Consider the following 12914-nt stretch of genomic DNA (forward strand, 5'->3'; position numbering starts at 1 on the left):
TGGATGTGGAAATGTGGTCAGAATGCAGAAATACGGAGCAGGGGTCAATGTGGAGATGTGGTCAGAATGCAGAAATAAGGAGCAGGGGTCAGTGTGGAGATGTGGTCAGAATGCAGAAATAAGGAGCAGGGGTCAGTGTGGAGATGTGGTCAGAATGCAGAAAAAAGGAGCAGGGGTCAGTGTGGAGATGTGGACAGCATGGAGAAATGGGGAGTAGATTTGGACAATGTGGTAACTTTTCAGAAACAGCTTCACCTTCTGCTAGTCATGTCATCATTCACCCTGTTAATCACTCAGTTTCACTCAGTATTTTGCTTAAAGAACATGATTTGTCAAAGTACAGAAAGATACTGACTGGCACTGCAAGCTGGATGGGCCATCATCTGAAATGTCAGGGAAAGCACAGGTGCTGAATACAGCCCGGGGAGGGGGGTCCCAGGGTCTGGTGTATTTTCTCTAAGTTTGTTAATCAATAGCCAGATGAATAGGTTTAGATAAAGATGTCTATGCCAGCGTCACTGATTATTGACTGAAAGCTGCCTTGAGGTTACTCTCTCGCCATTTTCATACACTGTACAATTGCACAAGGTCCATTTATATCAGTCATTCCATGTGATCTACAATCACAGAAACCTTCCTAGGTGAACAACCTTTTGTAATTACAACACCACTCACAATGCATATTCAAAGTTGGGTTGAGGGCTGAATCTCACGCATGAGACTTTTAAGAAACTCCAAAAGCTCTTGAGTTGTTTGTTCTGCGCCTGCACCCAGGGACATGTCGTGGAGGAGGAAACCCGGGACACGCCTGCCAATACGGGGGTGCGCACACTGGCCGCGTGTGGATCAGTCAGCTCCAGCTTGACATATAGGTGGGGCTCTGTTTCCTGTTGTCAGTCTTTCTAAAGAATCGTTTACTGTCTTGTGAAAGGCAAAAACGTCCCTTCCCCCTTACAGTTTTAACATAAACTAAATGTTAACTTGGTATTAAAAAGTCTTATACTTGGAAACTATTACTTCTCCGGTTTCTGTAGTACTGACCAACTTTTTACTACTGCCTTGCTTCGTTTTATTTTTATATTCGTTTTATTTAATTTTACCAGCAAAACCGGACTGTTCGGTACATTATTACATTAATGATTCTCAAAATCCAAAACGCAGTGTACAAAAAAATACTGACTATAAAAAAATCTTACTGTGGATGTATGTAGCTGAGAGTATGTTCCCGAATGTATATGTAGCTATGTTCCTGAATGTATATGTACCTGAGTGTATGTATCTGAATGTACCTGAGTGTATGCACCTGAATGTATGTACCTTTCTCCTCGGTGCGCTGACTTTGTGCAGATGCAGAGCTTCGCTGGCGAATCGAAAGTCTTCTTCATCCGCTTGGCGCAGTTATACGCGCTTCTGAATGTCGCTCCATGACGGACTGTGTGCGATTCGCAGTTCCAGGTAAATCATTCCCGCAAAATGACCGCTTAAACATCGGAAAGTTAAGAGACAAGCCAAGCTTCCATCTTTAACCGAAAGATCTACTGCCATTTACATCCTTTTGCTTTACGGAACAGAGAGGAAAGAAAAACCGAGGACGACGTTAATCACTTACCCGTCGGTGTCTGGACAGGTGAAGACACGAAAAGTCACTCAGGAAACTCTCGTTTTACCTTCAGTGACGCTTTAGCGCCATCTAGGAGCAGGGGCAGAACTGGCCACCAATGGCACTAGATTTCTCACGTCAAAATAGTCTCAATAACAATGTATTTATGAGTAAAGTGTACATAAATATTTTGGTACGCCTGCCTTTGTTCATTCTTAGAATAAACGTACGCGGGCACAGTTTCAAAACAATGCATTAGAAATATCGAATAACACCATTTTGATTTTATTAGCAGATGCTTTATACCCACAGTGACATACAATTCAGGAAGCAGGGTTAGCTAGTCCTTTGAGCAACTGAGGGTTAGGGACCTTGGTCAGGAGCCCAGCGGCGATATTACATTGCCAGCCTTATGATTTGAACTGGCGACCTTCTAATCACATAAACATGTCCAGACGCGCAGAGCCAAACACCACCAACAAATTCTAGCGCTTGAAGTTCAAAAACCGTCGAGAATAATCAGTCTGTTTATTCGGAGTATTTAGGGTATACACGGTGTTAAACTAGTCACGGACATACTTTGCGTTGGGTGAAATCAATCCTACTGAAAATCTGATGCACCAGTTAATTCCATGAATATAACCCGATGTTGACAAAAAGGGACGCCGTTAATGTGGAGTCCGGACCAGCCGGCAAGTCCAAGTGGAAAGTGAGTTTTTTTCTTTTTTCATTCATTTTCAATTTGTGTGTGTTTTGGGGAATGGGCGAGGGAGTACATTATTTATGGAGGTACCGCTATGGAGCTTTGATACGAGCAAGACGCGATACCCGATTCTACCCCAAGTGAAACAATCGGGCCAATAACTTGCCAGCCATCCACCACTTTATACAAGTTGTGTTACGATCACACTGCTAAAGTTTGCTGGATCCCTTTCGCGTTTTGCGGCTCATACCGTCGCCCCGTCGGAAGCATGCCGGAGCCCATGACCATGCGGCTGGACGACTGGCATATAGGCGGCTCAGAGCGGTATAGCTAAGCGGAGAGTGAGAGACTCGGCAACCTCCTGTCTACGATCGAATCTCTATGGTGACAAATCTCCGGGCCTGAATTGATGTAAGATCTGGCGTGAAACACACTGTCACATCCTTTGGTGAGCTGGACACAATGAGACAGACTCATGGGAGTATTCATCGGCTAGTACACACTAGCCGATCCATACCGTGGCAGAGCACATTTGACCCCCAAAGTCCAAACACAGGGTTTAATTTTGTGCCCGATCCCGCGGAACATGTTCCTATCAGCGATTTGGCAGCTCCTGAGTATGTATGTATTTTAATTCACAGACCAGTTTCCATGCAGTCTCATGTCCTTTAGTAGTTTGGATTTTTTTTTCTAGCATGTTTCAGCACCGTATTTTGTATGCGTTCCGGGACCTGCGCCCACCTGCTTACCTGCTGACCAACTTACGTAAACACATTAAGAATTTGATGCCTGTAACACACTCAGAATTGGAACAGGGGCATGTTTACCACTGTTACATCACCTTTGCTGTTAACTACACTTTTTGATTGTTTGAGAAATCAGGATTTATTTGTCGCTGTTTTGCAAATGGATTTTTACCCATTCTTGCTTGATACCGGACTTAAGCTGCTCAACAGGCCGTGGTGGCCATTTCTGATCCTGCTCTTCATTGTGCACTGTACATTTTCAGTAGGAGCCAGGTCTGGACTGCTGACAAGCTCACACACTCTCTGCTATGAAGCCACACTGTTTTAGCCCATACAGAATGTGGCCTAGCATCGCTTTGCTGAAATAAACATGGACTTACCTTCACACACCCATGGGCACTGGTGCCCCCCCCATGTACCATCACAGATGGTGGCTTTTGCACCTTTCGCTGATAACACTCTCACAAGCTGAAATGTGGATTCACCTGATCACAGCACATATTTCCAATGTGTTTTGATCCGTCTGACATGAGTTCAGGCGCAGAGAATGCAGAAGTTTCTCTGCATAGAGTTCACATATGGCTTCCTACTGCTCCTGAGCCCCTGTGGCTACATTTATCACAGCAGTGTGGCAGTTTCACAGGCAGCACCACCTGAGGGCTCAAACATGACACACATTCAGCAGCGGTTTCCAGATTTCTCGGGGTTCCCTGAATATTATGTACTACAGATGGTAAAAGACCTAAACTCTTTGCAATCTTGCTTCTAAATAAACGATCTTTTTAACCGATTGACAATTCTTTCATGCAGCTTGGCACACAGGCCCTAGCTGGGACCCAGCCTTGCTGGCTGAGATCGAGCCTTTGGTGGATGCTCCTTTTATACCCAGGCCTGACAGCCTCGCCTCTTACCACTTATCCTGCTTATTGTGGAACCTTTCAAAATGTTCTATTAACTTTTCACCATATTTTGCTCCTGTCCCAACTTTTTTTTTTGAGTGTTGCAGGCATCAGATTCAAAATTTGTCTATATTTATAAAATATACTTGAATTAGCCAGCCAAAACTTTAAAAGCAAATTCTTTTTACTTTAGTCAGTTGAAAGTTCAAAAGGATTTACAAATTGCAATTTTTAGTTTTTATTGCATTTTAGAAAATATCCTAACTTTTTCTGAAACCTGGTATGTATTATATGCATAAAAAGTAATACTCTTAGTATATTGCAAATGCTAACACTATACTGTAATATTGAATACAGCAGTCTGTGCTTAATTGACATGTCCTTTCCTTGCATTTTTATTGTTTAGGGTACAGTGATGTGATAGTTTGTGAAGTGGAAATGGACTACGGCATGAAGGAAAGCTGTTACCTCTTCATCTTCCTCTTCCTCAGGTCCTGTATGGAGGGCAATGGGGCTGCAAGGGGGGTGCAGCAGGCCCCAGGCATAAGCGGGCCTGTGGGGCAGGTGGAGAGGGAGCTGGTGGCCATTGGGAGGTGCTTTGAGAGCCATATCGGCAGCGTAGAGAGAATAGGCGGCAGCATGCACAACTGGTGCAGGAGCTCCTGCAGCTGGAGCAGCCCATGGCGCAGTCAGTGCTGACAGTGCATGAGCAGCTGCTGAAGGCTTGCAGACAGCTGTCCCACGTGCAGCTGGACCAGCTGCAGTTACAGGAGGGAGTACGACTGCTGAAAAGACAGCTTTTCATCATCAGGGACTGCATCCAGTGCCAGGTGCTCCTGGCTGTGCAGCAGCAAGAGGTGGCCCAGTCTGCTGTCACTCAGGTCAGGAGAGACCCTCCCACACGCAGCACGTGCTGATGTGTAACATATGGCAAGAGGCGGCCCAGTCCGCCGTCACTCAAGTCAGGAGAGACCCTCCCACATGTAGCACGTGCTGATGTGTAACATATGGCAAGAGGCGGCCCAGTCTGCTGTCACTCAGGTCAGGAGAGACCCTCCCACACGCAGCACTTGCTGATGTGTAACATATGGCAAGAGGCGGCCCAGTCCGCCGTCACTCAAGTCAGGAGAGACCCTCCCACATGTAGCACGTGCTGATGTGTAACATATGGCAAGAGGCGGCCCAGTCCGCCGTCACTCAGGTCAGGAGAGATCCTCCCACATGTAGCACGTGCTGATGTGCAACATATGGCAAGAGGCGGCCCAGTCCGCCGTCACTCAGGTCAGGAGAGACCCTCCCACACGCAGCACATGCTCATGTGTAACATATGACATGAGGCGGCCCAATCTGCCCTCACTTTCGTCAAGAGAAATCCTCCCACATGCAGTTTAATAAGTTCAGGTAACATGGGTTTATAATCTCTTTGCTGTTACTCACATTTTCGTATCCTTTTGTTTTCTTGTGTTGAAATGTATTTTTGTCTCGCCATGCGATTCTCCATATTCACTACCCACCTAGGAAGAGCTCCAGGCCCAAATCCTATAGCTGATGCAGGTGGCCTCGCAGCTACGGGAAGCCCAGCAAAAATGGCTCAACAGGCTCCGAGCCCCACCTGCAAGCTGGCCGACAGGCCTCCCTGGAGATGGAGCAATCCATCCAGGTCAAGATGAGTACGCTGGAGACCTGGTAATAGCCACAGCTATTGGGACTGCTGCGAAGGTGGCAGGCGGGGGAGGAGGTCCCATGCAGGACCCGGGAGTTTGCCCAGGACCTGAGAGAGTACCAGGTATGGAGGAGGGGCCAGAACAGAGGTGCAGTTTAATGCAGAAGGAAGGGCTGCTGATGCAAAAGGGCCTGAGAAAGGAGGGCTGACCTGACCTGTCTCTCTGCCACACATCATCAGGAGAAGATGGAGGCCCTAGAGGAGATGGTGAGGCAGTTGAAGACAGAGTTTCAGGTTCAGAGGAGAAAAATTGAAGAGCTGGAGGACCTGAGGAAGTAACTGCATGTGGAGGCAAATGCACACAGGTGTGTCTGTATGTGCGTGTGTGTCTATGTGTGTCTGTATGTGTGTATGTCTGTGTTTGTCTGTCTGTCTGTGTTTGTCTGTCTGTCTGTGTTTGTCTGTCTGTCTGTATGTCTATGTCACAGAGTTCACCACAGAACCACTGTACGATGTGTACAGTAACGCAAAATGAGGTCCAGCAGGACTCCACCGCCCTGCAGGGGGAGAGGTGAGGACCCGCTCTTCTGTGTTTCACAGACTGCATCGAGGCATTCAGTAGTCCAGGCCTCCCAACAGAAGCAGAACATGGCCTTGGCTGAAAGGGCCGGCAGCGAGCGTCTCTGCCTCCGCAATGTCCCACAATCTTATATGTCTCTGCCTCCGCAACGTCCCACAATCTGCCTCTGCCTCCACAATGTGCTACAGGCTTATGTGTCTTAAACATTAGGTGACAAGCTGAAATGCAGTGCAGTCACTCAAAGTTTATTTTTCAAACAGAAGTGTTTTCTATTCAAGCACATTTACTAGAATACTGGAGTGTTTTAAATAGGCTTAAAGCTGGAACAATCTTTTATATTTGTGTTATACCTGTACATTACCCATGTGAAATGCATTCTTATTTGAAATATCTGAAATTTATTTTTCTTCCATCCATCCGTCTTCTGAAACCGTTTGTCCTGTTCTAACTTGTAAATATGTGGGAAAAAATATGTATAATTTTTCGCTATGAGACAACATGAGTAGTTCATTATTCTGGCTAGCTTCACAGTACTCAAGCTTTTCGCATACCTTTGGGCTCTGTTTTGTGTACTTCCCAGGCATAGATCAGATTCATACAATTCAGTTTCAAAAGGGTTTATTGTCATTCCTATACATCAACACATTGTGCAACGTAAAGGAACAAGCACAAAGACACCGAGGAAGACATAATTAGTTAGAAATGGAACAAAGTAACAAAATAATGAAAAAAAAGAATGACAAAGATACAATATACAGTAAAAACACAGTAAATTTATAAAGAGAAAGTGATCGGTAAGTGAGTCAGTCCCAGTGCAATGACGCGCTAAAGGAAGATGCACAGAGTACACATATAAATGTCAGGAAAGCCGGTTCCTGGCCACATAGCAATGACCATGTTTCACTGAACCTTTGGTAAGCTGTCCTACTACATTCAGTTTACAACAGATAATCGTTTGTTTTTCAGTTCCCCCGACTAAAATAGCCAAGATGTACCTTGTTCTACCAGTTAATCCTTCGGATAGGAGTGGTTTCCGGCGGGGAAGTGACCGAGAGCACCACACGGTGCCTGTTGAGTCACGTGAGCGGAAATAATGTCGTGCGCTCGGGTTAAACATCCCGGAAGAAACGAGGACTCCGTTGTCAAACATACCAGCTTTATGTTTATTCCCAGTGACCGGCTTATGAACTGCATCTCGGCTCGGTCGACTGTGAAACAGAAGCTTTTAATCATGAATCACCGAGAACTTGATCTTACCGAGGCACAGAAGGCGATAAAATCAAAATACCCACCAATCGAAAAGAAATATGAATGTGAGTGGCATCTGCTCGGTGTGTTTTAACGCCGCTCCGATCGGGAGGGCGAAGCGGTGGTGTTTCTGGGTTTGTGCACTTCTGGTCTGAAAGTTATTTACGCGATGTTCAGTAGAAGCGCTCGTAATAGGAGTTAAGCGCACCCTTTCTTCTCTTTCCTTACTTTTTTTTCCAGGGGGGCTGAATTTATCTAAGCTAAATCAAAGTATTTTCCTTAATGATTACACTTAACCATCTTATTTCCAATTATATTTCAGGGCCTTTTAAAGTGTTATTTCTCGTTTATTGTACTTAACGACTAAGGACTGACGTAGGCCTACCTAAATCAAATGAATTGAATAAACGTTGCGTTTTTTATATAATGGGAAGCTATTTATGATTACATGGTACAGTTTAAAATTCGTAATGTATTAAGTGACTCAGCGAATCTCTTAATCAGTCCTAATAAATCTGAAGTAGAGCTAAACCGGGTTGGGCAGTCTTATGCGCAAAAGGCCAGTGTGTATTCAGGTTTTTGGGATAACCTTTAGGTCAGCTATTTAGGTCAAACCCAGGTGTGGGGACTCGTCAGCCAATCAGTCTAATAGTCTAATTACGGAGGTGCTGCAAAAATCCGCATACCCAATGACCTTTCTGTATAAGATTACCCACCATTGAGTTAGATGGCGATATGCCATCTTCAGCCATCTTTGCAACAGACAGTGCGATTTATGTCGCACAGTCTAAAGAGTTTAAGAAATTATTGAACTTAATACTAGAATGTGTGTATGACCAGGGGCAGTGACACGAACAGAGCAGTTTTTAAATTCAGCTAAAGAACACTTGGCAAGAATTTTGTAAAAACATTTCCTGCTGGGATCAATAAAGTATGTCTTATCTTACTTTCTTGTGTGCTTTGTAGATTTGGACCATACAGCTGATGTACAGTAAGTGTTTGAGTCTTGCACTCATTTGAGGCAGTTTGGTAATTAATAAAAGCCATGGGTGAGAGGAATCACATGGGTAAGCTGCTTATGACAAACGGATGATAAAATGTATGATGTGGAAAGCAGTAGACTGCAGACAAACTGCAGTATAATAGTGACATTAAGGAAATAGCCAGGTCCACGACAAACAATGATGGGAAGTGCACCAATGCCATAAACAAGTTTAAGGACACAGATCCATTATCATAAGCTGCCATAACCCACCGTTACAGGCTACATGGACGTTAGATGACAGGAAATGAAAGCTTTAACTATAATGTGGAGTTTAGCGAGAAGAAACATAGAGAAACCTGGCAGTATGGTCTGGCTGATCAGTGTTGAAAGGTTCCCTGCAGTGGACAAAAAGCTGCCTGTTTTCATGATTCAAGGCTCCATGCTTGGGGGAATTCACTGGAGGAGGCGTTTGAGCAGTGTGCAATGGCCATGTTTGGGTACATGACAGATACAGAGACGGTGGAGCCCATTGACACCATTGAGGTGGAGTCTGAAGGTGAGGCAAACTGCACATAAACACAACAAAAGTGCACATCGATTAAACAGGGCTAAGGAACGGCAGTAGTCTAGGTGCTCACAGCATGCTAAGTACTGATGCCACCTACAATCAGAAGAAATATGGGATGCTAGCCTGCCCCCGTCCCTCTCTTCAGTCCCCCTTGGTAACATTTTGCAGTGTGGGGGTGTTCTAAGACAAAATGGTCAGATGGCAAGTGAAATGCTAAGATTGATGATGGTACACAGAGACACATGGGCAGCATGGCAGTGTGAGAAATCACAGGCACTGTGCAATTTGCATTCCACGTAAATTGCAACTGTAAGTGGCCTCCCACATGGGGACCTGTGTGTCACCTCATGTTCACAGGGACTTAAGAGCGTGCAGTGTGTGCAAACAGGCAGTCATTTTCTGTCCATCATGCCACCACACAGGGGACGACATGGAGTCTCTGCTGTTTCATTTCTTGGATGACTGGCTGTTTAAATTCAGTGCTGACGCCTTCTTTGTTCCACGGGTAGGCATCACCGTCTGCAGTGTTCACTGGACACTCACTGGAAACCTTTCTTATTCTGTGCTCAAAATGCCATTATGTGACTGTCATGCAGCAAAGGGATTTCATATTTGGAATAGCCCTTATATTAAAGGTGGCTTGTGCTTAATCCTGTTCTGGCACCGAACACAAGATTCTTGTGATGGAGAAATAAACACCTTGTTTCTGTGATTCCTTCTTTTTTTGGTCCTTGTACTGGAATATCTTGCTCATGCAGCAGGTCCAGGAAGGAAAGTGAAATTCTTTATAAACATGCCCACCATTGTATTCACACACATACAGTCCCTGGCGATCTCCGCAGACTGACTTACCAAAAAGCACAGTATTTACATTCCTCTTATGTACATGGTGTAACAAACTCAGGAGTCACTGTCAGGTAGAGGTGACCATCCGTCTGTGTGTTCCAGGAGGTCAAAGTGCTGAACATCGACCGCATGCGGTTCCGGGTCCGGTCCATCGGGTAGGTGACTCATCAACCTTCCCTGCCTGGAGGGATGATGTGTTAGTCTTGTGGTGTGATTGGACTCCCCCAAACTCCAATCACAGCAATTTGAAACAAGTGACAATTCTGTTTCTACAGGTGGGGAGAGGAGTTCAGTGTGTCCAAGCACCCACAGGTAAGCGCAGGTACCTTCAGGCTTGAGGGCGTTGCACCACCACTTTGGATTTTTTTAAGTCAGCAGTTGTCATGAAAGTGGAGTGGACACCGACTAGGCGCTGGTGTAGTCATTGATAAAACCACAGGAAATCCAATGCTTTGCAACGTATATTTTGCGTGGAATGGAAACAAATAGAAACAGGCTGAAACAATTTATGCAACAAAAACAATGCGAAAGACGGAAGACTGAAATGTCGGTATAACACTTTGAGAGAAGGACACAACTCACGCCAGATCCAGCCCGTAAGCCTGCTCCTTGTGGTCATTAGGCACTTTCCCACCTAAGTTCAGGAACCTAGTACCTGGTTCCACGTCCCTGGCCTGTCTATACTGGGAACTTGTGTGTTTTGCAACAGAAACTGTGATTGAATCTTCTGAGGCAGAATTACAGTAACGCTGGTAAAACTTATTCATTAATGCATTAAATGAGGTACAAGAATAATGCTTAGTTTTTGCTTCACTATTTCTAGAACTCTTCCATATATCTCCTCGTAAGTGGTATGTTAGTGTCATGATCACATGACCAGTGACTAGTTCACGGCAACCATCATCACAGGGCCGTAAAGTCCACTTGTTAACTAGTCCACTTAAGTTCTACTGCTAGGTTTGGTGTTCACACAGGCAAGGTCCCAACACGCAGTTTCGAGCGTGAGCATGCCCTTGAATGCCCCCCGCAAAGGGTCAGGTGGGGCTGCTTCAGCCAGCAGACGTAGGTATCGCTCTGAAAATATCGGCTTGCTGTCCTCTGTGTTGCAGGGGACAGAGGTGAAGGCGATCACATACTCAGCCATGCAGATCCGTGATGAGGACAAGCCAGAAATCTTGGTCATCATCGATATATGATTGGGGGGATGTTGGATCTCAGCCATGGTTGGGCTTCAGTGGAAGCCCATGGATACACATTTTACATTTAAGAATATCACAGTCCAGAATTTACTTTGAATGTAAGCATTTTGTTTAGATTAATATAGCAAGTATGTTCCTCAGCAGAGTTGGTAATTAAATGAACTGGACTGTGCTGGCTTCTGAGGAGGTGGTGGCAGCTGTTTGTGTTCTATTTTGGGCAGACCATAATGAGCCTCAGAAGGTTCCGGAACCCATCCTGCATTAACGTGTTAATTCAACATTGGACTAAAACCAAAGTTTACCACTAGAATCTTCTCGTAATTTACCTGACTTCGCTTCACTGGCAGGGATTGAATCATGTTATTATACTTATTCATAATAAGCACATTGAGAATATGACCTCTAACAGAAAGCTGTGCTTGTTTTGCTTCTGGTCTTTCTCGAACCTGAGTTACAGCTACTTTGTGTTTTCATTAACATTTCTGTGTGGGTCACTAGCTTGCAGGTGTTAAAATGTATTTAAATTTCCTAATTTTTGAGAAAGGCAGTGTGTAGCTTAGCCAGGCAGTAAAGGCCCACATCTGTGTGAATGCAAACCCGGTCTGACTAATCTATACTTGTGGGTGTGTCTGCTACAGCACATCATATCTTTGGAGGTTCACCTGATCTAACTCGTATTTATCCATGTTTCCTCAAACAAAAGAAGGTTCTGGCTACCTTGGCAGAAGCTCATGGTCCTTTGCAGAACCTGGCCCATGGCTGGGTTCTTTAGAGTAAAGGTAAAATTTATGTCTGGTTTGCTGTTTGACACCAATGCCTGGGTACACAGCAAGAGCAGTCCCTTGGCCCCAGCCAAACGGAGCAGGGGATGGGCGAGCTGCTGAGCTGGGCTGTAGTGTCTGTAGCAGACCTGAGCTTCTGCGTAGCCCGTGCTCTTGTACCAAAGCTGATAGCACCCGGCCGGACTTGTATATATACTGAGTGGGAACAGCAGTCGCTAGTAGGTCTGTGTCTGGCTTTTTCAGATTTGTTTGCCCTGCGGGAGTTTCGATCAGCCGCCCTGCACAGTGCGCTGCCAGACTGGTAGCTTTAATCTGGTAATTAAACTGAATGAACCACTAATTAAAGAAGTAAGAATCTGGGCTGTGCCGCTCCTTTGTGTGTTCTGACAATCCAAACACACTACCTAAAGAGAGTACGTGTCAAGGTATGTGTTCTCTACTCAACTGTGCTTTTCCTGGAATCATTACAGCTTGTAACACCAGTAACTTTAATAATGTCCATTGTCATGAAGAATATGGTACTGTATTTAGGAAAGAACTTGTTAATCACTGTCAACAATATTAAATTAACTGATGTCTGAAATACTTCAGTGTAAGCATTGGTGTCACTGGATGAAATTTGAGTGTCCTCAAATGTCACATTTTACTTTTATTGCTTAAACTGCAAAAATGGTTTGATTTAAACAACCACTTTAACTTAAAAGTTTAATACCGTTACGTTTGCTTGAGCACTGCTTGCCGATCATAATCATTTTCATTTTTACAGTTTGAATTATTCCTGGACAACTGTCAGAAACTTATTTTGATATTTTTTTTTATAAATATTACAATGTTTACTGTATCAAAATCACATCGAGATATTTTAAATTTTGCCAACATTGTGCAGCCCTAGTGGCAAATACTTTTTTAGTTCTTGTCATGCCATCCGCTTATTAAATCTGTTATTCCGACCAAATTGCAATTAAAACTTTGGTGTCCTCATTTGGTTTTGCAACCGTTATTATTTATTGTTTTAAAACATCGTTTGTAATTGTTTCCTGAGTTCGTAACTAATCACGTTTGTACTTCAGGTACTGGTACCTGCCCTGAAATCAG

At 44.5% G+C, this 12914-nt stretch overlaps 2 protein-coding genes across 5 annotated transcripts in view; one reads left to right on the plus strand and one right to left on the minus strand.

Moving 5' to 3' along the window:
• Positions 1-1673, minus strand: part of LOC125727812 (nascent polypeptide-associated complex subunit alpha, muscle-specific form-like) — a 25978-nt gene extending 24305 nt beyond the window's left edge. For 2 of the 4 annotated variants that reach the window (XM_049004774.1, XM_049004770.1), the window contains exon 1: positions 1318-1583. The gene's annotated coding sequence lies outside the window, so the exon portion shown is untranslated. Of the gene's footprint in view, positions 1-1317; positions 1584-1609 lie in introns of those variants that run through there. The other 2 variants (XM_049004771.1, XM_049004773.1) reach the window with 2 other exon arrangements.
• On the plus strand, positions 1603-12800 carry zbtb8os (zinc finger and BTB domain containing 8 opposite strand). Its single transcript, XM_049004782.1, has 10 exons — positions 1603-2309; positions 4440-5349; positions 5467-5734; positions 5852-7504; positions 8406-8430; positions 8859-8980; positions 9415-9497; positions 9941-9993; positions 10114-10150; positions 10948-12800. The coding sequence occupies exons 4-10, from the start codon at positions 7285-7287 to the stop codon at positions 11032-11034; spliced, it is 627 nt and encodes a 208-aa protein (XP_048860739.1). The 5' UTR covers positions 1603-2309; positions 4440-5349; positions 5467-5734; positions 5852-7284; the 3' UTR covers positions 11035-12800.
• The last annotated feature ends 114 nt before the right edge of the window (positions 12801-12914 follow it).

This window comes from Brienomyrus brachyistius, unplaced genomic scaffold (assembly GCF_023856365.1).
Source record: "Brienomyrus brachyistius isolate T26 unplaced genomic scaffold, BBRACH_0.4 scaffold118, whole genome shotgun sequence".
Taxonomy (NCBI): Eukaryota; Metazoa; Chordata; class Actinopteri; order Osteoglossiformes; family Mormyridae; genus Brienomyrus; species Brienomyrus brachyistius.